Consider the following 27,599-nt stretch of genomic DNA (forward strand, 5'->3'; position numbering starts at 1 on the left):
AATAAAATAAAATAAAAATAAAACCTAAAAAAAAAAAAATACCGATTGATGACATTGACACTTGACTAGTCGAGCCTACCTCCTAGTCGTGCCAATCAGAATAGACGGAAGACACGTGCGGGTAACAAACTCTAATATTATCGGGGAATTTAAAGGCTATAAACTAGATAAATTAAATATTGATGATTATTCCGCTACGCTTTCTGTTAGGGCGGTTTTAAGTATCATATTTGTCACTTAAAGTAAGCTAGCAGTTAGCCTTAAAGCACGCGCGCTTAAACTCTCGTTTCAGTTTATACGAAATGACATTGTATTACTTAGCTTATGTTTACTTTAGAACTGTTTTACTGGTTTCTTAGATATATTACCAGCTCATAGTTGTTTGCCCCCTGATTTGGAGATGGTTTCCATCTCTTATTGAACTAACTTCCCCCTGGTTTCTGTCTTGCAGCGGCCATGGCTGCCATTTACTCAGGTATCCATCTGAAGCTGAAGAGTCCGCAGACTTCATGGGAAGACAGGCTGAAGTTAGCCCGGTTTGCGTGGATGTCCTCCCAGTGTGTGCTGCCCAACAAAGAACAGGTAAAAGTCGTAACATGTTTATAAAGGGTGTTAAAGATAGGAGGAAAAACAGAAACACTTCATAAACAGTGTGCAAGCACTGTCACAAGAAAGGGTTGTTACTATTTATGGCTTTTCCTGTCATTTCATCAATATCAGGTGGACCTGCCTGCTCCAAAGCCACAAATTGTTCCCAGTCCTCCTGCCCTGATTCAACCCCAGGAACTTTAAACTCAGACAGATCTATTTCATTTTGATATTATTTAAACCCCATTCTAAAATATTACATATCTAGTGTTTATTAGTGTTTATTAGACCCAAAGCTCACTGTACCTGGAAAAGATCCCCCTAAAAAATTTGAGATATTTAAAGGGAGTCTCCTCACCTCTGTGTAGCTGTGTGGCTGGTCCATCAGTGGCTCTCCTTGAGTGATACAACTTGTTCAGGTTTGGGCGGACACACCATTTGTTAAAGTTGGCTCTGTGTATGCACCCTGTGTCTCTATCTCCGTTTCTTTTCCCTGAAAAGAGATCAATCGTAACAAACTCTTTAAATAACACCTCATAACTTATATGTATTAAATAACCAGGAGACTTGACAACAGATTCTGGTAGAAATTGTAATCTTACTCAGATATGAAAAATGGCTTAGAATGTACAGAAGGCAGCTGCTCACCTCTGAGCTCACCTCTCAGGAAGTGGCTCCGATTAACAGTTAAAAAGGCATTTTATACATCTCCAGTCTGCAACATCATCTTATTTTACATCACAAGTTAGCAGATGATTAGACATCCATGGCCCCATCCTTATCAAAATATTACACTACGTTCTTAGCTGAAGCACACCGCTCTCATTCCATTTCCAAATTTTTGCCATCCACAGAGTCAAGATTATAACTGTATATCCAGAGAGAGGAACTGTCCTACTTAGATTAAAACATCAGTTCTGACGCGCAACAGGCAGACAGTACCAAGGTGTGATAAACTCACACATCTTCTATGATAATTATCCTAACAAGGGACATTATACAATACATTTAGCTGCAATCAAAACACTAGAATACAATCAGAAGATTTCAGATATTGAATATCTATAGATAGACAGACAAATGCATCTATTTAGAAAAATAATCCTATTAATTTTACTTTTTATGGCTTATGGTTTGCCAATTGAAGAACTACACAGTATAAACACGTTTTCTTTAGTTTTCGTAGGTTACTTACATGCGTTACTGCATCACTGCAATGTTATGGATTCGAATAACTGTTCTGTATGATTGAGGTGTTTCCTTGTCGCATCACACCAGAAAAGAATAGACGATCAGCAAGCTTCTACAGCACTTGATTGCAGAGGAGCAGCCATAATTTTAACCAGATGTTCTGGAACAGAGACGTATCTAAATACATGCAGGGTATGCAGTGCAGGTTGTGTTAACAGCAGCCTCCATCTTATCTACATCATTAGGTCTGATGTCTCTCATCTTAATATTATACAGATTCTTAATGAGGTTCAAGTCATTAGTTACTGGTACCTTTGGCATGGCCAAGAATGAAGTGCTCTAAAGTTTATTGGTAGTGTTAACGTGGGGACTTTGGATTTTATAAAACACAATTGAACAATGACAGAGCTTTGTAAATGATCCCTCACTGGAAAATTATCTCCTTCCCTAAAGTAACCTAGATTCTTCCAGGTCAACAGTCCTTTCCATTATCCTGAGACCATGACCTACTATTCCAAGATTTAAACTGTTAGATGTTTTATGTGATGTAAGTTATCAAAACAATATTCAAATTTATTAAGATGCCTTTGTTAAAATTGACTTAAGAGCTTTGTTATCAAGGCAGCCATCGTGGTTCAGTTTGATTGTAACCACTTTTTTTTTTTTTTGCTTGTTCTCATCTTTTTCTGTCTTGATCTGATTTGAATGCAGGTTTTGTTGGACTGGTGCAGTCATGCCCTGACAGGCTGGCACAGTAAGAAGGTGGAGCTGTCACAGGATGTCTTGGAAGGCTTATGGTGCTATCTGGATGAGGTAGTTCACAGTCGGAAGCTTCATTCATTCTTCAAAGAGGGAAAGACCGTAACTCTGAGGCTCAACATGGCGCAGGTGTGGAAGTTGTTTCATTTGAACACCAAGAGTGATGCTTTTTTTCTACTTCAGTGCCTTAATGCTTCTTCTCTTCTGGTTTTGATTAGTTGCTGCTGGACCACCTGCAGGACTGTACAGATGGTCGACAGCCAGCGTATTTTACCACCGTGCTGAGTGTCTGTCGGGGGATTCTTTCGTCTCCCGCCCTTTCATCTGTATTTACCACAAAGTATGAACTGATGGTCAGTTTGCTGGCCAAGTTCTGCTTGGTGGCCTGCCATGAGATACAGAAGCATACACCCATAGAGCGCAAAAAAGATACTAAAATGGAAAATCTTCAGCCTGAACCTGATGCCAATATGGAGACCATTGAGGAACCCAAGAAGAAAAAGACCTCAGCTAATCTGTTTGAAGTCCTGCTTCAGGTACTCTCCTGTTATATATCAGTGCAGCGACAACAAGCCAACCCGAACAGAGTCTTCAACCTGGTCACCAACCAGCTTATCCAGCCTTTAGTGTTGCTCAGATACCTGCTGACCTCTCAAGACTTTGCTCCCTACACGCACCTCCATATCCGTCAGCAGCTACGCAGAGATGTCCGCAACAAGATCGAATCCATCCTCCAGTTATCTCTGTTCTCCTCCGAGCAGCTGGCATCCTACAAAACGGAACTCCTTCAAACCAAAGAGGACTCTGGGAAACGTGGTTCTGGTGGGATGAAGGGGCCCCTGATGCCTGTCAGTGCTTTGCTTTCTAAACTGAATGCCCAGGATTACTGTGAACCATCTCTGTGCTACCCTGTGAAGTCTGACACTTTGTCCTTGATGTTCAAATTTTTTCTGGAAAGCTACGGGAATGGAAAAGGGCAAAGCGAGGAGGAGCAGAGGATGTTGTGTTTCTATTTTCTGGCCAGACTGGTAGCGATGTTGGATCTTAAGGCTGATGGAATCTCTGTTCCCCATGAGAAGAAACCTGTGCCAGTTTCCTCCTGGAGCCAGACTCTGCAGGCTTTGGAGTCTCTGTTTAACCAGGCTCTGGCAGCAGATATCTATAACATTGCTGCAGACAGGATAAGACATGGAGAAGTACAGCTCATTTTTTACAGAACCGTGGCTCAAACACTCCTTAATAAAGCTCAGCCAAGGTAAAATAATCAAATGGTTGAAATATTTAAACTGGTTTAGTTTGTAATACAGCTTCATCTCAATACATTTAAATAAGTTAATTTATTTACCATATGAATTCATTACATACAGAGTGATGCATGTCAGGTGTTTATTGCTGTTAAAATGAATGTTTATAGTTTACAGCTAATGAAAACCCAAAGATCAGTCATTAATCATGACATAACAAAAATGATCCAGGCAAAAAAAATGAACGCTCCTGATTGGACAGATGTTCACCAAGCTATTTGTTTAAAATGCTATAACTTGAAGATGAGCACAGAGCAATGCATCAAACATGTTAAAGAGGCAATTTCCTAATGATACTGCCAACTGTGGCAAAAAAAAAGAACTGCAGCACTCTTCTTCTTTCTCTCGTACTGAACAAATTGGCTGTTTTCTTTGTACTTTTTTCACTTTACTAAAGTTAAGGTGAAAAAAGCCATTTACCATTGGTGTCTGAGTTTATCTTGGATGCCGGTCGCTTCTTAGTATCCACAAAATCCACCTTGAATGTATGCTTCGATTGTTTGCTAGATTGGACCCATTCAACATGGACGTACTTGACGTCACATCCGCCAAACAGCTTGGGAATTTCTGACCTGAATTAAATTAACGAAAATATGCTACATGCATATAGATGCATCGACACTGAACCACTGAGGTGTCAGTTCGCTCATCAAACCATCAACCACATCAAACCATGTTTAAGTCATGAAGGGTCAAATAAAAAGGCAATTTTAAAGATATTTTTCAGTAAAAGCATATATAATGTCACTTTAAGGGAAAGTTAATTGGAAGAAAAACGTGAAAAAAATGAACAGGTAATATGGATAAAAGCAGCCTGGAGGGGAAACTTGATGCAATGCACAGTTAAGAGTCGGCGTTTCAAAAACTATCAGAGATGTCGCTTAAGGTATGAGCTGTACCTGTTGTTTCCCCATCCTCAACCAGAGAGTGTAGACTTTCCTTGGCTAAACCTCACATTGAAATCATATGACATTGTTATGGCACACATTAGAGACACAGAACATTTGATATGTGTTTTAAAGATATTATATATTAGGCTAATTCTTGGGTTAATTGAAATATTTAACTTAGAAATAGTTTCCAACTTTATTTAGACACATCTGTGTGTTTTTATGTTTATAACTAGTTTGAGTCTCAACATTGATTTTAATGCATAAAAAATATGCCTGTTTTGAATTGCAGCATCCCTTCCTGGTACCGGTGTTTAAAGGCACTTTTAAGTCTCAACCATCTGATTCTTGAGCCAGACTTGGAGCAGCTTCTGTCCTCTGCGTGGGTAGACGCTGGGAACATGGAGGCTAACGTGAAGCGGGCAAGACAGGTTAGATCTTTTTCCTTCTTCCCTTCCTAAAAGGACAGATGTAAAAAGCCTCAGTCAATATCTTACATTGCTTTAGAGAAATTAGATTATATTATTCTGCTGAGTTATACCTAGATCTTAACATTTCACTGTTCATTATTTTGTTTTGTTACCTGTTGACTATCTGCACCCATAAAAAGACAGAACAGGTCTCTTTTTCTTTAAAGTCTGGTTTTACTGGGGTTTAGGTTCTTAAACTGGGTCCAAAGTGTGAAACAAATAATTTTTCAAACAAAATAAAGTTGCTAAAATTTAAACTATTTACTTTAGAAATTTGTGTATAATATTCCTTTTCATATTCTACAGTCTGGGAGATATTCTATACCAGAGGCAAAATGTATTTATTTAAAGTAACCTCTCTTCTTTTTTTCTGACCAGCTCATGGTGTGCAGTCTCCTCCAGACCTACACTAAGCTCCGTCAGCTGCCTCACCTCTTCTCTTCGCTCCTCTCAGCGATCTGCAAGCCAGCTCTGGATGAGCACCGCCCTCCTCTGCTCCCAGAGGGCATATCAGCTTCTCTCAGGACTTGCCTTCTGGACTCATCGCCTTCTCAGGTCCTGGAAATCTGTTCTTTAGTGCTGCAGAACATCAGGACCAATTTACTGCCAGACTTGGTGAAGGAGAAAGGAGACGGAGAAGCGATGGAGATAGATGGAGGAGACCGATGGCAAGAGAGAGAAGCAGCATCTCTGAAACTGTCCAGTCTCTGTCAGCTGCTTCATGTGGTTTTGTTTAACCTGAAAACTCTGGATAATTCTTCTCCGATTCTTCTCATCAGGCAGAGCAAAGCCTTTATGGAGGAGATGCAGCAGCCTATTAAAGACCTTCTTCATCTGTCTTTAAATTCAAATGACACTTCTGCTCTGAAGACCCCAAAGAAAGGAAAAAAGAAAGCGTTGAAAGCATCCCTCTGGGAACAGAGGACCCAGGAGGCCGCTCTCCTGCTCAGATATACCTGGGTGGAGGTGGACGTTCTTTTCCACATCCACTGCAGCAAATACACGACTGTGGACTCATTCCTGACGTCCACTGACGAAGAGTCTGTAGCATCACCTATTCTAACCCACATTGGAGATCTTATATCAGGTGCTTTCGTACCAACACGTCTCCACTCGTCTCCATCCTGCAGCCCCATGAGTCGTTTGCTGCTGAAGCTCCTCACTCTGCAGCAGATCAAGAAGGTTTTACTGGATAACGCTTTACTGGGTGAAAGCAGCACCACCGCCCTACTAAAGAAGGCAGTCCGGTTTATCGTAGAGATGGAGGGTGGACCTGTCGAAGAGCAGGAGTGGGACGGTCAGATATGCAGCGTAGATGGTAGAACGTACCCTGCTGCATATTGGTTCGTCGTTGTGTCTAATTTACCTGTGCTGTGTCTCCATCTGAGCGAGGATGACATCAGCCACATAGCGCATTTGTTGGTGGGCTCGTTGATGCACGGAGACCTGGAGAGAGTCGACGATCAGCTTCCTGGAAATCTGAGTTTCTCCTCCATATCGTCTCAGCTTGCTGTGAGCAAAGTATTTCCAGAGCTGCCGTCTCTGTTCTCTGCTACAGTTCGCTCCATCGCTCAGAGGATTGTAGGTGTGCTCAGAGCTGGACGTTCAGCCAAAGCCCTTCCTTCGTTTCTGATGGTTTATGAGAAAGAAGCTGGATCTGTTCCATCAGAGAATAATGTTTGCCGGCGTGTTTTCTCCCTGACGATAATGGAGGCCATAGTTAAAGATATCACTGCCGCTCCTAAAGCTGGAGAGGCATTGGTGCTGCTGACAGACTCTCAAACCAAGGAGCTCCTCAACCTGATCCAGATCTTAACAAACCTAAATCCTGACGGGATGAACGCTGAGGATCTTTCCTCCATCTTTCTTCTCCTCTTCTTTGTGTTTACCTCCATGCAGACCGAGCAGACGGTTGTAGGGCCTCTTGAATCTGGGGGTGATCCTCGGTTCTTCGGGAAGCTGCTCCGAACTCTGACATGCCTCCTGGAGGGAAACGGCTTCCCAGGTATTTTAAAGCTCATTCATGGGGGCACCCTTCTGCAGACGGCTCTGTCATCTCTCCTGTGGCACAGCAGCTGCAGAAAACCAGAGGCCTCAATCAGCTCTGATTGGCTGGATCTAGTCAGCGCTGCACAGGGCTTCATTAAATCATTGGTGCAGCTGATTATAACCAGAAATAGCAGCATTAGACTCAACCTGGACCAGTTTGCTTCTTATGTGACCAGTAAGGAAATAGTGAGCAGGCAAAATAAGCAGCTAAGCTCTGAAGTATCCATGTTGTCTGTCCATATTCTCCTGGCCTCTCTGACCTCCTTCTCTCAAACAATGATGTCTAACTTGGGAAGAAACAAGGCAATAGATCAGACTTTAACAGAAATCCTCAGGAGGACAACATCTTTACTTGGACCAACTCTCGAGTCAGCCTTAAAGTCTCAAAGGTTCTCTTCCAAAGCTGTAACCCAACCACACTGCGCCCTCGGCCAAGCCTTTATTGTGGAAGTTGTGACGGTGATGCTGCAGTGTGAACTGGCTGTGCTGGAGGCGCAGCTGAAGAACAAGCAGACAGCCCTGACTCACATGAACCTTTATCAGGCCATCTGCCAGCAGATCCTGAGAGAAATGAGTTCAGCCTCGAGGCCCATGGACTTCCTGGTCTGCTCGCTACGCTTCCTGTCAGCTTTTTATAAAGCAAACGAGAAGATGGGAGAGGAGAGGGAGCAAGGAGAGGAGATGGAGGAGCTCTATGTTCAGATAATACAGAACGTGAACCAACTCCTGAAAGGTAAACAGACAAAACAGTCAAATATAAGCTTATTATGTAGAATGATATTAACAGTTGAAGGCTCTTCTTTGATTATCAGCCGCTTAACTCATATGGTCTCAATTTGTGTCACAACATTTTATCCATTTAGTTTTTTTTTAAGATTTCCCATTTACTTGTTATTACTGTTCTATTTTTTTTTTTTTTACTTCTAATGAAAACCACAGATTTAGCAAATATCACCTGGTCTTTTTATAGGTCAGAATAAGTAAAAAAGGAAAATTAAACTTGTAAAAGGATGAAATTCTTTTAGATTTAAAAACAAATGTCCATCTTGTTGCATTTTTAAAGCCAATTAAAGCATTGAGTTTTATTTTTGTGAAATAAGACAAGATCTCACTGTCGTCCACTCAGTTGTTTAGAATTGTATAAAGATGAGCTGAAAATAACATTACTTGCTTTTAGCTCCTTGGCTGTCATTGACTGACGCTGCTGAGCTGGAGCCAGCAGTACAGGAGCTGCTACGCCACCTTGTGGAGAAAAATACCACAAGGCAGTTCAACATGCTTCTGCTGATGATCAGAGACGGTCTAGATGTCAGCAAGCTGAGGGCAGGAAACTGGAAGGTGAGACCAGGAGTGCTGCTTTTAATGTAAGATCAAATATGTTCTTCACCTGAATTAATGTGCTTTTAAATATTCCTGCTATCTGTAATTTCTTGTATTAAAGCTTCTGTTTTCTACATCTTAATGCAGTTAGTTAGCTTGAACTTTTTCCTCATTCCAAATTCAGTGGTGCTGAAGTTACAGATTTATTTGTCTTGCTATGAGCAATCAAATATTTAGAGGAAGGTGCTCTAATCAGATGGGCTTTAAACTTTCTAATATTCATGCGAAGCATAAAACAAACTTAGACTGTGTAGTATGCTGCACACACCTTCCTTACTTTGAAACACAGTTAATGTAATATCTTGCTGCCTTCTACTTGGATCCAGTGAAAGATAAACTTTATTTCTAATATAATATAGTTTTGGTAGTTGCCTATTCTAGTGACAATATTTTCAGATTAATCTAAAATGATATATATTTATCTCAAACTAAAATAGTTTAATAAACAGGCTCTCTAACTGAAAAATAATCTTGAACATTTTAAATAGATTATAAATCAGTAAAACGGGGAGAAAACTCAACTCCATGCTCAGAAATGACACTTCAGGTGTTCGGGATGGAACAGCTGAAGGTAAAGGCTGTTTTTCATCCTAAATACTAGTTGTTGTTTTTTTTGTTTTTTTGGCTTCATTTTTGCTCTGATTGGATTGTTCTTTCAGCCTTTTAGACTAATGCTAGGGAGTTTGCCAAAATGTTCCTCTTCACTTATCACAAGGATATAAATTTTTAATGTTTCATATTTTGAATATATTGCAATGATGATTAAGTGTCCACACCTATGTTATTCTTTATACTTCAGTTAACAATTCATTGGTTTCTGAATTAGTTGACAAATATTACATTAATTTATCAACCACAATTAAGAAATTCATTACTTCAGTCATATAATATAATGGACAGTATTTAGATGTTTATTTAGTTCCATTTAACAGTTTCCCCCATCTTGGGTTTTTTCTGTAGCATAAAAACCTAGTGAAATGAAGTATTTAAATAGTTCAAGAGCTGTGAGTACTGTTGGAAACATGTGGGATCAATAGATGCATGCTCTGTTGAGAGCTTGGTGGCATCTCTAACAGGAGATGTTCAGAGCTCTAGTTTGGGCAATGTATTAAACTTTTTCCCTTTCACAGAACAATAACAGGTTTAAATTTTACTTTCTCTTCTTTACCAGAATTTTATTGCATTTATAATTTTAATGTTTATGGTCCTTCCACTTTGACATTTTTATTAGAATGTTTATTTTGTTTGTTTTAATTCAAACATCTCTATATTCTGACCAAAAGTTGCATTAAAACTTTCCCCTGACTTTGCTTTTTGTGCTGTTTTGCAGGAGGTGCTCTCAGCTGTAATCACTGTTAAGCTGCTGTCCAGCTGTCCGCTACCAGAGACCTGCTCCAAAGCTCTGTGGCTCATCGCTCCGCAGATCATTTCTGCCATGGTGGTAGGGAAAACATCCCACTCATGCACCTTAAGTCCAGCTTCTTAGACGAAAAAAGCCTAAAGCAGTGATGCAGGCTACTAACTGTGTGAGAGAACCAAGCCTGCAGACTGACACCATCCACATAAAAGATGAGAAGCTTGAACACTGTGTAGCTCAGGAGTCAGTTTTATGTACTGGGTTACAAAGCAGCACAGGTCATCTTTGTAAGAAGCCTTTTAAATTGAACTCTCTGAATGTGTGGTCTGTTGTAATTATGTGAGCTCAACCACAAGACTCTTTGGTTTCATTAGGTAGTAAATGAGGTAACAATCAAACATGGAGAGATTGTGGCAATCTGCTGTGGCCAAGTAGCTTTTCTGACCACCGAGGCCTTGCAGAGCTTTCATAGGGAGCTTTTAACAGAACTGGTTTATAATTCATGACATTTTGATTTAAAGATAACTGTAATAAGACTGTACCAGGAGGAGATTTTTAACCCCTTGAACCCTACGGACCCACCGGCGGGTCCAGCTGCTACATGACCTCGTAATTTTACCAAACCCCCAGTATTGATGTAAAAAACATATTTGGCACAGTTTGGTGACATTTATGGATAAATGTGCCAAACTGGCCTCTCCGCCTAAGAAATTTCTCACTAATACCATTCTAAAATAAATATGATTCATCTGATTGAGTCCAAATTTGGTATATTTTTACACAACATTTAGATTTGAAAGTCTGTACTACTTTTTTGTGCTATAAATAATATTTTGGTAGTGTTTTGCAATGTTTATTTCAAAGAAAATTTTGGCGAGGTTCAAAGAATGCAAAATATTTTGTATTTTGTCCCTAATATTTCAGGCAGGGTCAAAGCAACAATGGTGCTGACACCAGAAAACCATTCTATGACATCTTACCTTTACAGACGTACCAAAAGTTTCTTCTTAAATCTAATAGCTGTGAGGCTATAAGTTATTTACTTTTGTGTGTTTTTGTCAGGCAGAAATTTATTTATACCCCCTTAGGGTGTAAGAGGTTAACCAGAGCATGGATTGCAAAAGTGAGCTGTAAACCAGTTTGAAAACCATTTTATTCTGACATTAAAAGTTAAGGGGATGTGAGCTTTTTTTATTAACATAGTTCAAGACACTTCTTTTCAGTTAGTGTTTGTAGGAACCCTCCTGATTCACTGCCTTTCCGCAAAAAACAAATGTCTAAATATATCAGTTTCAACATCTTGACTAAACACTTTTCGGTGTAGATGGTGAGGAATAAGGGATGAAGACTCAGAGCTTGTCAATGTCCGTAGTGCTTCTATGACGAAGAAGTATGGCTAACACCTTAAAAAGAAAATAAAAAAATACCTATATGTTTTAAGTATTTTCCTTGTTACATACTGGCATTAAAACCAATAAGAATTAGAATAATGATGCTGGATGTTTGTAATTAAAATGTATTAAATGATGCTTCATGATGATCCATGTTTGCTTTGTTCATTATTGTTTTTAATCATCTTATCAAAAAAACTTAATATATTATCTCTACTTTTTTTTAATTGTTCGTTATTTATCTTACCTTTTGGAATACATATTACAATGGTTTTCTTTGTCAATATTGGGATGAAATTATAATTTTAATAGTTTTTCTCTATTTTAGTAAAATGTAATCAAAAAATGTGAAAAATAAGATTAGTTTGCATTATTTAGGAAAGCCAGCTCCCTTTTATGAATATAGGAGACATTCTACTAATGATTTCGAGTTGATTAATCAAGCCAGGGCTGTTTCTGCTCTTCTTTGTTAGTCAAACTTCCGTTTTAGGAACAAATGATCAGTTTAGAAATATGGATTAGAATCTGTTAAAATCAGGCTTTTTGTTTTAAGACTTTATTGCTGAGTCTGAAAAAGGCATTGCTTCGATGGTGCAGTGGCTAGCATGCATACCATTGTAGGGAGGCCTGCCCTAGTCCTCGACGTGGCCGACCCCGGTTTGAATCTGACTTGTGGTCCTTAGCCGCATGTCTCCCCCCCCTTTCTTATGCCCTCTTTCCTGTGAGCCCACTGTTTAAAAGAAACGAGCCACTAGTGCTGTAAGAAACCTCAAAAAAAAAAAAAAAAAAAAAAGTCTGAAGGAGTCTTGTTGCATTAGACTTAAGCTGTATATGTATAATTTTGGGGGGGTTGAAACTGAAGTAAAACCACACAAATTCTTGGTATAACACTGTAAAAATAACTGTCAGTATTCTTAGGCCACCAGTTTACTGCCTGCAGTGGGAAGGAAGAAACTATGACAGCAGCTGTACTCACTAACATCTCTCTGGCATGTACTAACCTGATAGTCACAAGAGATGTCATTTTAAGTGTCTTTATTTTTAATGTTAAAAGCTTTTGCTTTTCTATTCATTCTTCAAATTAAGTGAGGGTGAAAAAAAATAAAATCTTGACTTTTTGTGGACGTTTGTGTCTCATGTTTATTTTAGTTCTGGTGTCCTTCTGTGTTACAGTTCTTGGTGAGATCGTCCAGTCAGGATCTCTCTCTGACCCTTCCTTTTACCGTTCCCACGGTGACATCCCTGACATCATTGCTGCGCCAAGGCGAGGGACTGATCGGCAACCCGCAACATGTGATTCAGGTCCTGGAAGCGCTGCAGTCGCTGCCTTTAGACCACTTGAGCCCAACCGTTTACCACTCTGCATTCCTGTCCATTCACGAGGCGCTGTTTGCTTTTATCAAGAGCCATCCTCAGGTATAAAGACAGAAATCTATTGACTTTAAGGAATAAAACTAGATGTGAGATGTGGGAAATGAAGCTCTCTAAAACAAATGTTGTCACAAACTTCCAGGCCTTCCTGGTGTGATAGTGAAGGAGCAGAAACATATGTTTCTTTAAATAACAATGGTTTTGCACGCTGCAGGGTTTACCATGGAGTCATGAGCTGTAGGTGTCGAGGGCGTAAGCTTTATCTCAGAGCTGACATATTTTTCAGTGGTCTATTGCGATATTACCCCCTGCTGTAAATCACACCTCTCCTTAATGTGCAAGGAACCAGATGATCTGGGGATTTATATGTTGACCTTGTTGTGAACTCTGTACAGTTTTATCTGTATTCATATGCCTAACTCCTGATGAGTGCATATTTGCTTGGTTGGCTTGTTGCAAACCGGTTTTTCCTCACCATGGAAAAATGGATGGAGTTGAAGCTGTTGGTAGTGAAGCTCCTTATTGATTCACTCTGTTACCTCAGACTGTTCCTGCTTTGTTTCTGATGCCTTGACATTAAAGGCTGATTTATACTTAGAAACCAGGTCGTCTGCATGTGTCCCAGTGAATGCAAAATGTCCCTGCTGCAGACACTCTGCTTTACCTCTCCAAATCTGTAGGTGACCGCAGACAGTGGTATCTGATTGGGCAAATCTACATCCGCACTACACTATGCGCATTTCCTGTTTGGGACCTTACTGGATTGTTTTGTTTGTATGACAGCCATTGTGGAAAACGACTCATGAATTTGGACCAGCTAGAAGAGCGAGGTGTGCGAGAATGCTGGGACTAGGGCTTAAATCGACGAATCGGCTGATTATTTTTTCGATTAATCGATGAATCGGACAAAAAATATTTTTTATATTAACCTCTTTATTCCAAAATAAACATTTTAGACAGAACAAACAAGCACACAAGTACAGTCTGCTCATTAACTGTACTGGTGCAATATGAAAAATAAATGTTTGTGTTAAAACTATGCAAACTTACATGAGAATTGTAGCTGTACATCCACAAAATATAGGCTACTTTGTTTCATATAGCGCAAAAAAGACAGGAATTTTTGTTTTTAAAGCCCCTAAGGGGCTCAAACAATAGGTCCCCATTTCAACCAATGAGTTTTTTTTTAGACTAGAAGAGTTCTGCCTTTTAAGACAGGAAAGTATAGCAGTTAAAGTTGCTACTTGAGAAAATACAGAACCATAGAGATAAAAATAGCCCTGTGATTCAAATTATAAATTGTATTTGGAATAAAAATGAGAACTAGGGGTGCTAAAAAAACACATCCTCCAAAGACAGATATTTACATGGGAATGTGGCAGATAATTAATTGACATATTACTGATCTTGCTGGATTTTATTCTGCTTTACTTCTATAAATTGCAGGATCTTCTTTACTTTATCTTTGCCAGAAGATTTAAACTTTAAAAGCCTTGCCCTCATAATTTGCAAATTAATTTATTTATAAAGAAAATATAAACGCTGCTTAAGCTAATTCAAATGAAATTAAAAGTAAAATAAGTAGCCAAACTTATCACTGTCTGTAACCTACTAACAAGGTAAGAAAAGCATCAGATGAGCTACCTGAGAAACTAACGTTACGTTTCCCCACTTTAAAATGAAACAAACATGGTTACTCACCCTGCTGATCAGCTCTCTTCACTGCCATCGAAGGCTCCAGCGTGTTTTCTTTTCAGGTGCTGCATCATAACAGTGGTGCTTCCATGCCATGTTCATTTGTTTATACAAAAGTTGCCTGTTACGACTTTTTTCGCTTTACAAAGCGCAGGCTATTTTAATTATTGTGATCAATTTGCGCCGTCAATCCCGGCGCATGCGCGCTTCATCTGCAGTCTGGATGCTGAGGGTAAACATCCTCTGACTGCAGCGCTGAGAGGGACTCCTGCGGGAGCGGGGTTGGGATGGGGGAGGTGCCCCACGGCAATGACGACAGCGGCGGATGACGCATTAATCGCGCGACACAACTAATCAATGATGAAATTCGTTGCTTTTAAACGCTTTTAAAAGTCTATTTTTATCGATTTTATTGATTCGTTGTTGCAGCCCTAGCTGGGACCCTTATTCCACCTGGATCTACGCTCTTCTTGCCACCACTTCCTCACCCCCTTGGCTGTATCTAGACCCACAGCTAGTTCCTGATTGGCCCTCTTGTCTTGTGGCGTGGAATAACATGCTTCAAAATTGGCCATACATCAAAAATATCTGCGACAGGCTGACTGTGACACACTGCAATGGGAGTATAACTAGCTTTCCTCCTCAAATATAAAAAGTATTTACCACTCCTCTCTGTCAAGACTGTCAGTGGGGGAGGGGTGGCCTAGTGGTTGGGGCATTGGGCTTGGAATCCAGAGGTTTTGAGTTCAAGCCCCACTCCCAGAGACTGCAAGACCCTTAACCCCCTGCTCCCCAGGACCGAGCAGTGGCAGCCCACTGCTCCCCAAGGGGATGGGTTAAATACACAGGTGAATTTCTCCAGTATGAGATCAATAAAGTTCAATTATTATTATTATTAAAACGTCATTATAAGTTTTGTAGTGGAGCCTAGACTTTTATTAGACACAACATCTGTAAATAAACAGATATCAGCTTTTAAACAAAGTTAAACATTAAGTTTTTAGGAGATCTTTGGGATTTTCTGAGTACAGGAAAAAGCAGTTTCCTGTAGAAAACCAGTTGTTAGCGCTGATGTGCTGGAAGTCTGTGTAGGTGAATGGTGCTTTGAATATATGATATGAATGTGGATTGTGCTGCCACTGAGCCCTCAGGATACTCCACATAGGAATGTTGCCTCCAACCAGAGGATATTGCAGCTCACTATTATGGTACATCATGATGTTCGAATTTCAGCATCTCTGGCTGTTTAACATTTTCCTCTAAATGAGCGCATTTATATTCCGTTTTTTTTCTGGGCTAAATTATAACTTTTTTTGTAAATCTATATGATATTTTGTGTTATTAAAAAAAAAAAAAAAAAAAAAAAAAAAAAAAAAAAAACAATGACTTACAGACTGAGCAAAAGAGAAGTAAGGAAGCTGCTTTGAATTAAGTGGGCCAAGAACCAGTTAAATGTTGTCAGATGTTTGTATGAGAAAGAACATAAGAGGAGGAGGGACGGCTTCATTTGGATGTTGTGGAGATGAGGAAGGAAGCTAGAGATGATGGGTTAACGTGTTCGACTGGATCGAGGCAAAGGACAGGATCTGGTCCAAGATGCAAAAGTAAGGAGGCAGAGCGAGACTAATGCTAGAGGCTGCATAAAGGGAGGTGTGGATGGGTTGGCATGAAACACATTTAGGTCAATGGAAACCAGTAATGAGCTCCAACCTGGGCTGGTGACCTCATCCCTGCCTGGTTTGCATTCTTCCTGTTGCTCCTTACCTCCATCTGTCCACAGCAGGACTGGAGCAGGGCCTGGAGGAGAGGAGCTCCCAGCTAGATTTGGGCCAGTATGACACTTTTACATTATAATTTGGACTATAAATACCACTGTTCTGTATTGTTATGTTACTTTCCTTTAAACTAAAACTTAAATGACTTTAATCCATCAACAGCCACAGTAATGAGACTGACAGCAGATTTAAACTCTCAGTATGCCTTGATGCAGATTACTGTCCATGGCTGCTTAGAACTCATTGTGTTTTCCATCTATCTCTGTCTACTCCATGAATTAGTGAGATTACTGCCACCAGGACTCCATTTTTTTTATTAGTCTGTGCTTCTTTCATTGTTAAATGTCCAAGTCTATGATTCCCCATTTTATTTTAATTTAGTCGCAGTTTACAAGCCAGCATTGATGCTGCCATTACATCCAAACAGCATTTAAGTAAAACTTTATCTAGAGTCCACTAATGTTTAGTAACATAACTTAATCTCTTTGTTTAACCAAAGTTTTTTTTTAAATTTTAAGGGGAAAACGCTTTCCTAATAACGTAGAAGCCATACACTTAACGATTGCAGTACTATACCTGCTTGTCTCCAGGTGATCTCCAAGGCAGCTCCGTCCTTCTTAAACGTCTTCTATCGACTGGTGGCGTCCATCATGCAGGAGGGTCGGCAGAGAGGGGACACAGACGCAGGTGATGAGACATTAAAGTAGAAAATAAATGGGTTGTATTCATGTTTTATTCAAGAGAGGCTGGAATAAAATCAAGAGTAAATATTGTATCAAAACAATTAGCAACCTTACAATTCAACTTGAGGAACAGAATCAGTGTGATGGTTTTTAAAGCTGGTAAACGTCCTGGTTTGCCTTCTACTCTAACGCTGCTTTGCTTTCTACTTTGTCTGGACATGTTAGAGCAGCAGACGTTCCTGCAAGAACATTTCAGATTAACACATTAGAACCATGAAAAAGACAACTGAAATGATGCAATGCTCTCCTCCTACACCATCAAAGAGAGATGCTCAGTTGCCATTTGGAAAAAGAATTAATTCAACCAGTAAATCAGAGGTTCTCACACAAAAGTGTTTGATAAAAAGCTATTAAAGATCACATCTTCAAGGGGGAATGAATAATCTAATCTCTAATCATCTGAAACAACAGCTGGCAGTGATTTACTCACACAGACCAGGTCTAACTTCTGGGGTAATTAGCCACAGGGGTACTTTTCTACACATCAACCAAAGTACTTATTGAAACTCAAAGAGCTTATTAAAAAAAAAATAGTTTTTATTTTGGATGACTTCATGATAGAACCTGCTGTGTTTGAGCTGTTCAGTGTCATTCTATTCTTCAAAATCCTCTATAGAATCTACTTTAGAACGAAGGAATCTGGTAAAACAGGAATCTTCAGTTACATTGGCCAAATACACAAGCTCTCCTACTGGTTTACGATTCAATACAGGCTCTGTGTTTTGCAGGTGCGGATGGTGACGTGTATTTGCAGTGCTCCAGACTGGCAGAGAGGATGTACTCTCACATTGCTGCCACACCTGAAAGCTTCACTGCATTCCCAGCCTTTATTGTGGCTCAATACGTCACAGAGCTGCAGAAGGTATGACCTCAACCACCAGTGTCTGTCTCATTTAGCTTTAAGTAGTATTTACCTCCCATAAAGTTTTTCAATTTAGTAGGAGTGCAACGTAGCACTAACCTCTATATATGAGGTCATAATGCAGTGCAAGGCCAGCATTATCTAATGTTTAGCCATTTTCTGCAGAAGTTAGTGTGACAAACACAGGTTTTAATACGGCAACATTTTGGCTGGTCATCGGAACAACCAAAGGCACAAATAACAGAGAAGGGAAAATTTCCCAGCAGCCAAACTAGATGTTGACAAAAGTCATTGAGGAGGATTACTGTAACTTGGTGTGCAAAAGTGAAGCTTAAAAAGACTGGATGTTCCCTCCATCCAGTGAGTCATGTCTGGGTTCAGAGTGCAGCTCCCGTCTGCAGCCAGGCTGCTTTTAAAAGGACCCCTGAATCAGCATTTTTCAGACCAGAAAAGCAGACATGATGTTTTATAAAGGGTTTCTCTTGCAAGAAAGAAAGCTGGGTTGTTCCAAGAGGTGAAATAAATAATTAGTGGAAATGTTTCAGGCGGTAATATAATGATCTGTTTTCAAATCAAATCCAGGTGTAGCATTCAGAAGTCATTAGTCGAGTGCAGGCTAACTGGTCTTAAACGTAGCTTTTATTTCAAGCAACTTGATTTAATCTCAACACAAACGTGCAATAAAATAATAATTTAATGTATTTTTGTTTAGAAATATCTAAAAATCCTCCACAATAAAGTTTAAATTATTTTGTTATCGAAACTCTAATTCAGCCTTGCAGTGAATCCTCAATATAGAACCTGGAGACTATATATATATATATATATACACTATATTGCCAAAAGTATTTGCTCACCTGCCTTGACTCACATATGAGCTTAAGTGACATCCCGTTCCTAATCCATAGGGTTCAATATGACGTCGGTCCACCCTTTGCAGCTGGAACAGCTTCAACTCTTCTGGGAAGGCTGTCCACAAGGTTTAGGAGTGTGTTTATGGGAATTTTTGACCATTCTTCCAGAAGCGCATTTGTGAGGTCGCACACTGATGTTGGACGAGAAGGCCTGGCTCTCAGTCTCCGCTCTAATTCATCCCAAAGGTGTTCTATCGGGTTGAGGTCAGGACTCTGTGCAGGCCAGTCAAGTTCATCCACACCAGACTCTGTCATCCATGTCTTTATGGACCTTGCTTTGTGCACTGGTGCACAGTCATGTTGGAAGAGGAAGGGGCCAGCTCCAAACTGTTCCCACAAAGTTGGGAGCATGGAATTGTCCAAAATGTCTTGGTATGCTGAAGCATTCAGAGTTCCTTTCACTGGAACTAAGGGGCCAAGCCCAGCTCCTGAAAAACAACCCCACACCATAATCCCCCCTCCACCAAACTTTACACTTGGCACAATGCAGTCAGACAAGTACCGTTCTCCTGGCAACCGCCAAACCCAGACCCGTCCATCAGATTGCCAGATGGAGAAGCGCGATTCGTCACTCCAGAGAACGCGTCTCCACTGCTCTAGAGTCCAGTGGCGGCGTGCTTTACACCACCGCATCCGACGCTTTGCATTGCACTTGGTGATGTATGGCTTGGATGCAGCTGCTCGACCATGGAAACCCATTCCATGAAGCTCTCTGCGCACTGTTCTTGAGCTAATCTGAAGGCCACATGAAGTTTGGAGGTCTGTAGTGATTGACTCTGCAGAAAGTTGGCGACCTCTTCGCACTATGCGCGTCAGCATCCGCTGACCCCGCTCCGTCAGTTTACGTGGCCTACCACTTCGTGGCTGAGTTGCTGTCGTTCCCAAACACTTCCATTTTCTTATAATACAGCTGACAGTTGACTGTGGAATATTTAGGAGCGAGGAAATTTCACGACTGGATTTGTTGCACAGGTGGCATCCTATCACAGTTCCACGCTGGAATTCACTGAGCTCCTGAGAGCGACCCATTCTTTCACAAATGTTTGTAAAAACAGTCTGCATGCCTAGGTGCTTGAATTTATACACCTGTGGCCATGGAAGTGATTGGAACACCTGATTCCAATAATTTGGATGGGTGAGCAAATACTTTTGGCAATATAGTGTATATATATATATATATATATATATATATATATATATATATATATATTAGTGCTGTCAATCGATTAAATTTTTTTAATCGCGATTAATCGCATCAATGCCTGAGTTAACTCGCGATTAATCGCATTTTAATCGCACATTTTTTTCCTGATTGAAAATCATTTAAATACTCTCGATGACATACAAAAAAATACATACAGGCTAGGTTTGTGCCAATGTTCTTTTTTTTAAAATGAAAACAGGTCACAGATACTGATTTATGCCAAAAATAACAAATATGTAGCCAAAAAAAAGGCCCTGAAAACAGGCTGATGTAAAAGACAGTCTTTACAGTTAATACAGTCTTTTGAACAAAGACAAGCATTTTACCCTACTGCTATAAAATTTAGTAGAGTTAACATTAGATGTTAATTAACCAAGATAATAATGAACAATTTTCAATCAATACATCAAAATCAATAGACCGACATCACTAGATGGAGGTAGTCTATGCTCTAGAAAGTTACTTTTCAGCCTCTTAACAAAAATGAGAACACACACCCACCCACCCACTCACCCACACACAGACACACCCACCCACCCACACACAGACACACCCACCCACCCCCACACACACACACACACACACACGATACCGACCTGTAGCGTACACAGACAGCAAGAGTGCCGTAGCAGATTCCATTTCACCTCAGTAATCTGTTTTCTCAGCGTATTTCAGGTTGCTACTAGTTACCAGACACTCAACTTGTATGTTGGTTGTGGGGCTTAAAGAAAAGGCACTAGCGTCACCCAGTGTATGAGCGTCTTTTTCCCTTGAGGAGCTCCGCTCTCGAAGCCTATGAGAAATGCATACACTGGGGGAAAATAGCCCCGCCTTCCCGCAGGCTGCAGCGGGATGCACTTGGAAAATTGTACCATAAAACCACATAGCGTTAATCTCACGTTAAAAAAATTATCGCCGTTAAAATGGCCTCGCGTTAACGCGATAATAACGCGATAATTTTGACAGCACTAATATATATATATATATATATATATATATATATATATATATATATATATATATATCTATATATATAATGAACAGAGTATGGTTTAGAGAAAATAATTGTGAGTTATAAAGTTAGATTATACACATTGATTAGAGTCTTAACGTTTTATATACTTTACATAAAAGGTCAAAAGGTGAATCAATTAATGAATGAAAAAAAATTATTTCAGACAATAAATAATAAAAATTATAAATAAATAGTAAATCAATTTCAGAAAATATTTGAAACACAACCTTGTACCACATAAAAACGTGATTGGTTACAGGTTGAACATTAAAATGAATAAAATTTTCAGTTCCAAATCAATATAATTAATTCGAACATAGACAGAAGCTAATAAAATAAACTCAATGTGCCACTTAAAAAACTTGCCACTATATGTGGCCTGAGTTCTGACCATGGTTATTGATTCGTTTATGATTATTGATTATTAATTGTCTGAAAAGGGGTATGAAGAAGTAAAACTTATTTCACGTACCCCTTATCCCTCAAATTGCATTTAAAGTAACTTAAGTACTCTTACTGTTTAACTTCTCTGTTTTGGATCCAAAATTCACAAAAAAATATACCAAATTGAAATTGTATGCATATATACATTTACATACATGCGTGTAAAAGGTGTAAATGGTTTTACTCTCAATCTAAAACCTAAGAAACTATAAAGTTGATGAGAAATAATGTTTTGAAAGGGGAACACAGCTGTTTTTGGTGTGTGTGAAACGATTCTTATCTCCCTCATTACTTTTCCACTGGTCATGTGCTGCACTACCTACTGTTTAGAGGACACTGTACCAGCATCAGCATTATGTGTAATTAGCTACTCTTAAGACGGGCGTACACTGCGATTTTTCTTTTTTTTTCTTTCAATCATTGCACGCAGCTGCTGCTCACACTGTATGACTAATCGCAGGGTTTAGTCGTACCGTGTGAGTTCCCAGCTCCCGGAGCCAGCAATTCATCTCTGTCATATGTTTGTTCTGACCAGCCACTGAACCAAGTGGTCCTATTTGCAGATTGAATTAACCTGTGCAGATTGGACTCAGTGGCGGAGCAGAACAAACAAATGAGATAGACATTACTTATTAACTCCAGATCCCCCATCTTTGGACGATTCCGATGCTTTATATTTACTTTAACGCAAATGTTCTCAAATCCCCAGTTGGTGGCTGCAGACAGCTGCTCACACAGTCCCTTGTTCTTCTGGATGACTGTTTCTGTTAAAAATCAGTCTTCCTCTCCACTGTTGCCTCATGCTTAGTAGGAGGGATTAAAAAACTGATTAAAAAGTTGAAGAAACTGAATAAAATTCCCTGTCCTCTCGGGGGGTTGTTTATTGACCACAGGAGACGATATTATGTGTCATATTAAATTAACTAGACTAAGTGATTAGAAATTAATTTTAATGAGTGGAATCTGTCATTTTGAGAAGCATGAATGTATATTTATGAATCTATATATTTATAGGAAGTATTAACTTGAATTTGATTTGATTTAAAATGTGTAATGGATAAAAGAGGAGAAAAACACTATCCTCATTACTAATGAAAATAGTAATATCTGGTGCTTCCAATCATTTTCAGAAATCCTTTGAAAAGTAAAATCAAGCCACATGTTTTATTCATACTAAAAGTGTAATTCCTTTCATATTCTTAGATAAAAAAAATTATTTTTGTACATTTTTTCTGATTTTCCTGTCCTGATTTTCCCTTATTGCAGCAGGTCGTTCCTCCAGTTTATTTAAATAAAAGGAGCCTTAAAAAAGGCTTTGTACGTAAATATAAAACAAAAGCACCCAGAGGACCTGGGTTATGATAAAATGTACAGAAACCAGGAAACCCAGTTGTAGTCACACTTGTGAGAAGCAGACTCAAGCTTAATAGCATAATGAGGCATTTCTGTAAGCTAAACATCATGTCAGCTGATGTTTTGCTGTGGTGACAAATAACTGGTCATTTCCTTTGTAAGGGGAACCTCTGTGTTGAAATCATTTAGCAGAAACCGCTCAGAGCGGCCATCGTGTATGACAAATGTCTGAGAACTGCGGCGGCTCCTCACTTCATCACAGGGTTTGCCGCCTGTTTACCTGATGAGTGAAGGTAACTGAGATGAATAAGCAGAAGCTTTTAAATGTCCTGCTCCCATCCTTGGGAAGGTTCATCAGTCAAATTGATTGTTTTTCTGCTCTCAGGAGGAAAAACAGTTTTTGCATCCGTGGTTTTCTTGCTGAAATAAAGCGCCTCTGCTCCTACACACATTTATATGGAGTGCAGGATCTGAATTTAATGTACAAATTAGACAGAAAATGGCTCTAGCTTTAGCCTATGTAGTAAAGGCTGCTAAAAATTAACTCTGCAATGTAAACATCGTGTGACTTAAAAGCAAGAGGTTTATTCAAGTACTTTGCAAATATAACCATATAAGACTTGTTAAGTATTGGAAATGTAATAGGAATATGCACAACGTTATTGGGAAATTAAAATATAAAACTGTAGAGGTCTTTCCTGAGGTTCATGCCTTATCTAGAGCTGATAGAAGAAAATAAAACTTTACGATGCAATTTTGCACACAAAACTCAGGATGTACAGAAATCAACTTTACATGGAAGTGTGTGGTATTTTTTTCGGTTTCACAACAAGATGTAAATGAGAGTTAACCAGTGCACTGAGGCCTTGGAAATGCATGAGGTCTGTCAGAGCGGCACTCAGAGTTTAACATGTTACAGGATCAGCACGCTAACAAGTGAGTGTAATGATTTCAAAGCTGGATCAGGGGTAAACAACCACACAGAGTCAGAAACTGCTTTGTAAAGCTGCCTGGAATTGTGGAACCATAGATTTGGCCATGCTGAGGCACTTCACTTCACTAGAAGTCGTAGGAAGCGTGTTGCAAGAGATTTCAAGAGGCTTCTATAACCTGATTAGAGAAAGACTGATACGTGCACTGGCCAAGGGGTCGCAAGGGGTGCTGGTGCCTATCTCCAGCAGTCAATGGGAGAGAGGCGGGGTACACCCTGGAGAGGTCGCCAGTCCATCTCAGGGCAACACAGAGACAAACAGGAAAAACAACCATTCATGCACACACTCACACCTAAGGAGAATTTAGATAAGCCAATTAACCTAACAGCCATGTTTTTGGACTGTGGGAGAAAGCCGGGGTACCCGGAGAGAGCCCCTGCATGCGAAAGGAGAACATGCAAACTCCACGCAGAAAGACCCCGGGCCGGGATGTTTATTTGGTAATGTTAATTTACTAGAAGTATCTTTTAGATTAAGTTATCAACAGTTTCTGGCCTATTTGTAAATAGTCTGTATAATTTCCACAGGATTTCAGTCTTCATTCCAAATAGGATTGCCTTCAAACCACCACCTTTGTTTTATAACCCTTGAATCTGATAGTTTTTTTCCTTTTTTTGTTCCTTGTTGGACATTGTTACCATGGTAATTTATGCATATGGTTAGGGCCTTCCAGGAATTTGTACTACTTTACATATTTATTTATAGATGGGGACTGTCTTTTCCATGTGGAGATTTCCATGCAAATTAGGAGGTTTGAAGAGAAAAGTATGTAGCAGATTTAAAGATTTCTAGCTGCTGCAAACCTCTAAGGTTAAAGCTGGGCACTCTGCTGTGCATGAGGCCCCTCTTCAGATAATTTCTTTCCTACTAACCCTTGTATGATTAACTTCTCCTCAGTTCTGTAGGCCTACCCTACTCTGGAACATGTATATACACTTAGGGGAAAAATTATTTAAATAAGTGACTCATTTTGAGTTTTTTTAAGAAGGGTTCTTGCTAGTAATGTTAAATTCTCTAAATCAAAATAATTATACCTTACCTGTGGAGGTTATGTGATTTAAAGGAGAATTGTTTTATTGTACTTCTTGATTTATCAAGAATGATTTATTAAGGCTACTATGGATGACCAATGCATTGGAAAAAAATGAAGTGGCGTAAATCTTTACCTTTAAATACCTCTGCGTCACTGGCGGAGACTAAACCACCAAAGTTTAGCATTTATTCAGTCAAGTTTTATGTCCATAAAAGAAGTTGAGTGGCGTCTTAGTGGTTAGGGCATAGAGCTTTGAATCCTGAGGTTGTGAGTTTGAGCCCCACTCCCACAGACTGACACTCAGGGTCCCTGAGCAAGACCCTTAACCCCAAACTGCTCCCCTGGTGCTGCAAAATGGCACCCCAATGCTCCCCAAGGGTATGGGTTAAATGCAGAGAGTGAATTCCATTGCTCTGTACTTGTGACAGTGTAATGACTATAAAAGCCGAGAAAGAAAATACAATTATTAAATGTATAATGACTGTATAATGATTAAGATGAACCCAAACACTTGTCTGTAATAACTTTCATTGCATAATGCACCAAAATATTAATATATATTCTATTAAAGGGCAACCACTGCATTTTGTAAAATGATCAAAGCCTGTTTAGGTGTTGGAATGGCCTAGTTAAAGCTCAGACCTGAATCCAATTAAGCATCTGTCAAAAGACCAGAAAATTGTTCACAAAACACACGATAAAATATTTCAGAGCTAACTGAACCTTTGGATGTTTGTAAAAGTGCTTTAATGATCCACTTTGACTGGTCCGTTACGTAGAAAATGTAGAAAAGTTTCTAATTATAACCCCATGAATTCAGGAAGCATTAATAGTTGAGCAATGGCTGCATAACCATGAAGATAAGACTTCAATTTAGTATAGTTCTAATATGATTTATGAAGGGTAAACCTCCCTTTTCTTCCTGAGGTCCTCTGCTCTATTTTCTCTTTCTATAATCTGTCTTCTCTGCTTCTGCAGGTTACCCTGCGGCCAGACATCAAGCTGCATCTGACTGAAGGCATCTACTGCATACTGGACCTGTGCATGGAGCAGGATATCAAGTTTCTGAGAGCCGGGTTAAATGCGGGGGTCAGAGAGGTGTTCAACGAGCTGCACAGCAACTACATTCACTACCACAAAACACAGAGACATGGAGAGGACAAGTACACAGTCTGAGTCACCAAAATGAAACATGATTAGAAACGAATGATCTGCAAAAAGTTGAAAAGGTCACTGAAGACTGGAAACTTTGAAACTTGACATTAAGTTTTTTTTTTCATTTTTCCTTCAGGCACAGCAGTCGACAAAAATCAGGGTCACCACATTTCGGTTCAAATTCTCAACGTCCATAAACCCTTTAACCGCAGGGCTTACAGTCCTGTCATCTGTGTGCTTTTTGAATAGAGCTGCAATCCAAATATTTTGACTTCACTAGTGTAAAAAGATCAGTTTTGATATAGTCATCACTGTAACCAGTGAGGCTGAGACTGCAAATCACTGATAGGGCCCTATGATTACTGTGATGCGGAATTTAACAAATAAAATAGAATATATTAAACACAGAATCTCAAGAAATTCACTCTTTTGGGCAGGGAGTAATATGTATGTTAGCTCTTTTGTCCACTGCCTGACCCCATATATATTTACGCGTGGCAGGCTCATGTTTCCACATTGACAGGTAAAAGGTCAGCAATGTTAACGAGTCACACAGAAAAACCGAAGTCAACCAGAAAATAAAACAATGTTAAACTTATTGCAAAGTTTAGGGCAGAATAATATCCCTATGATTTTTATGAATCTGGAGAGCAACTTTTCTGCAAGTTTTGTCAACACAACTGGAGGCATAAGAACATGTGTGACAACCACTTAAAATCAAGAAATAACATCAGAAACAGAAAGCAGAGGGAAGCCAGCGCAAACCACACACACCTGCAAACTCTTGAGCATTCAAGAACGTCAGCAAAAGCGAGGCTTGAGTTTATTTAAGATATTGTTGTCATGTGCGCAGAATTAGACATTCCTTTAGAAAAAAATTGAAACATTGTCCATTTTTTAAATTTATTTAAACGACAGTTTATTCTAGAAGACATGATGTAGAAAATCAGTCAGCTTTTTCTACATTTTACGGATAAATGCAACGGGTTTGATTTTCAGCAACCATTAGTGACAAAAATAAAATGTACCCACGTTGTGGAAAAATGCCAGAAAATAAAATGACACTTTAAGGTCTTTCAAAATAAAACTTCATAAAAAGTCTGTTCTTTCAAGTCTTCTTCTTCTATATGTTTTGGTTTCACTAATAACGACTCTGAGACCCCCTGAAAGCTTCTGCCAATTCTAGATGACCTACAGCCTGGAGGTCCACTTCAGTTACAGAATCAGAACCTTAGTTTCTTCGGGCCCTCTGCCCGTGTAAGTTTTGGAAGGTTTGAGTTCTTTCCAGCAGTAAGCTTTGCACGACAGGCTAACAGAAAGGGGGTTTCCTTTGTGTCACGTGGCTCACTCCAAGAGAAAGGCTTCCTTAGGAGGCTTTCACCTCCGATCCAGCTCTGTAAGTTCTTCACGTCTGTGGAATCACACATCTGCTCCAGCCTCAGGTTCCTGCTCACGCAACTGCTAGTGAGGAGGGTACCGGTTCAGCCTCTTTTGATGATCCCAATATTGGATCTTCAGTCTCTTTAAGAAAATCTCTCTGATTTTCCATATTTGCTTCTGATGGACAGATCATTGAGGCAGCAGCTTTATCTTCCCCAGTCAGCCCAGCATTAGAAGGATCCATGCATGAGCTGCAGGTGGAAGTAAAATACTTTCCTTTGCAG

The 27,599-nt window shown here is 39.6% G+C and overlaps 1 protein-coding gene across 1 annotated transcript; it reads left to right on the forward strand.

Moving 5' to 3' along the window:
• Positions 1 to 74: 74 nt before the first annotated feature.
• Positions 75 to 27,036, forward strand: urb2 (URB2 ribosome biogenesis homolog). Its single transcript, XM_038294609.1, has 12 exons — positions 75 to 121; positions 452 to 582; positions 2,491 to 2,667; positions 2,757 to 3,793; positions 5,025 to 5,163; positions 5,581 to 7,984; positions 8,429 to 8,589; positions 9,962 to 10,072; positions 12,553 to 12,795; positions 16,811 to 16,907; positions 17,692 to 17,825; positions 25,759 to 27,036. Exons 2-12 carry the CDS (start codon positions 457 to 459, stop codon positions 25,954 to 25,956), a joined length of 4,827 nt encoding a protein of 1,608 aa, XP_038150537.1. The 5' UTR covers positions 75 to 121; positions 452 to 456; the 3' UTR covers positions 25,957 to 27,036.
• Positions 27,037 to 27,599: the final 563 nt, after the last annotated feature.

The sequence above is a fragment of the Cyprinodon tularosa genome, unplaced genomic scaffold, assembly GCF_016077235.1.
Source record: "Cyprinodon tularosa strain WSP-4 unplaced genomic scaffold, ASM1607723v1 ctg342, whole genome shotgun sequence".
In the NCBI taxonomy this organism is placed as follows: Eukaryota; Metazoa; Chordata; class Actinopteri; order Cyprinodontiformes; family Cyprinodontidae; genus Cyprinodon; species Cyprinodon tularosa.

Coding starts and splice junctions, on each gene's coding strand:
- urb2 (XM_038294609.1), top strand. CDS start 457: ATGGCTGCCATTTACTCAGGTATCCATCTGAAGCTGAAGAGTCCGCAG. Junction 2,668..2,756: donor TGAGGCTCAACATGGCGCAG/GTGTGGAAGTTG, acceptor GGTTTTGATTAG/TTGCTGCTGGACCACCTGCA. Junction 17,826..25,758: donor ACGTCACAGAGCTGCAGAAG/GTATGACCTCAA, acceptor CTGCTTCTGCAG/GTTACCCTGCGGCCAGACAT.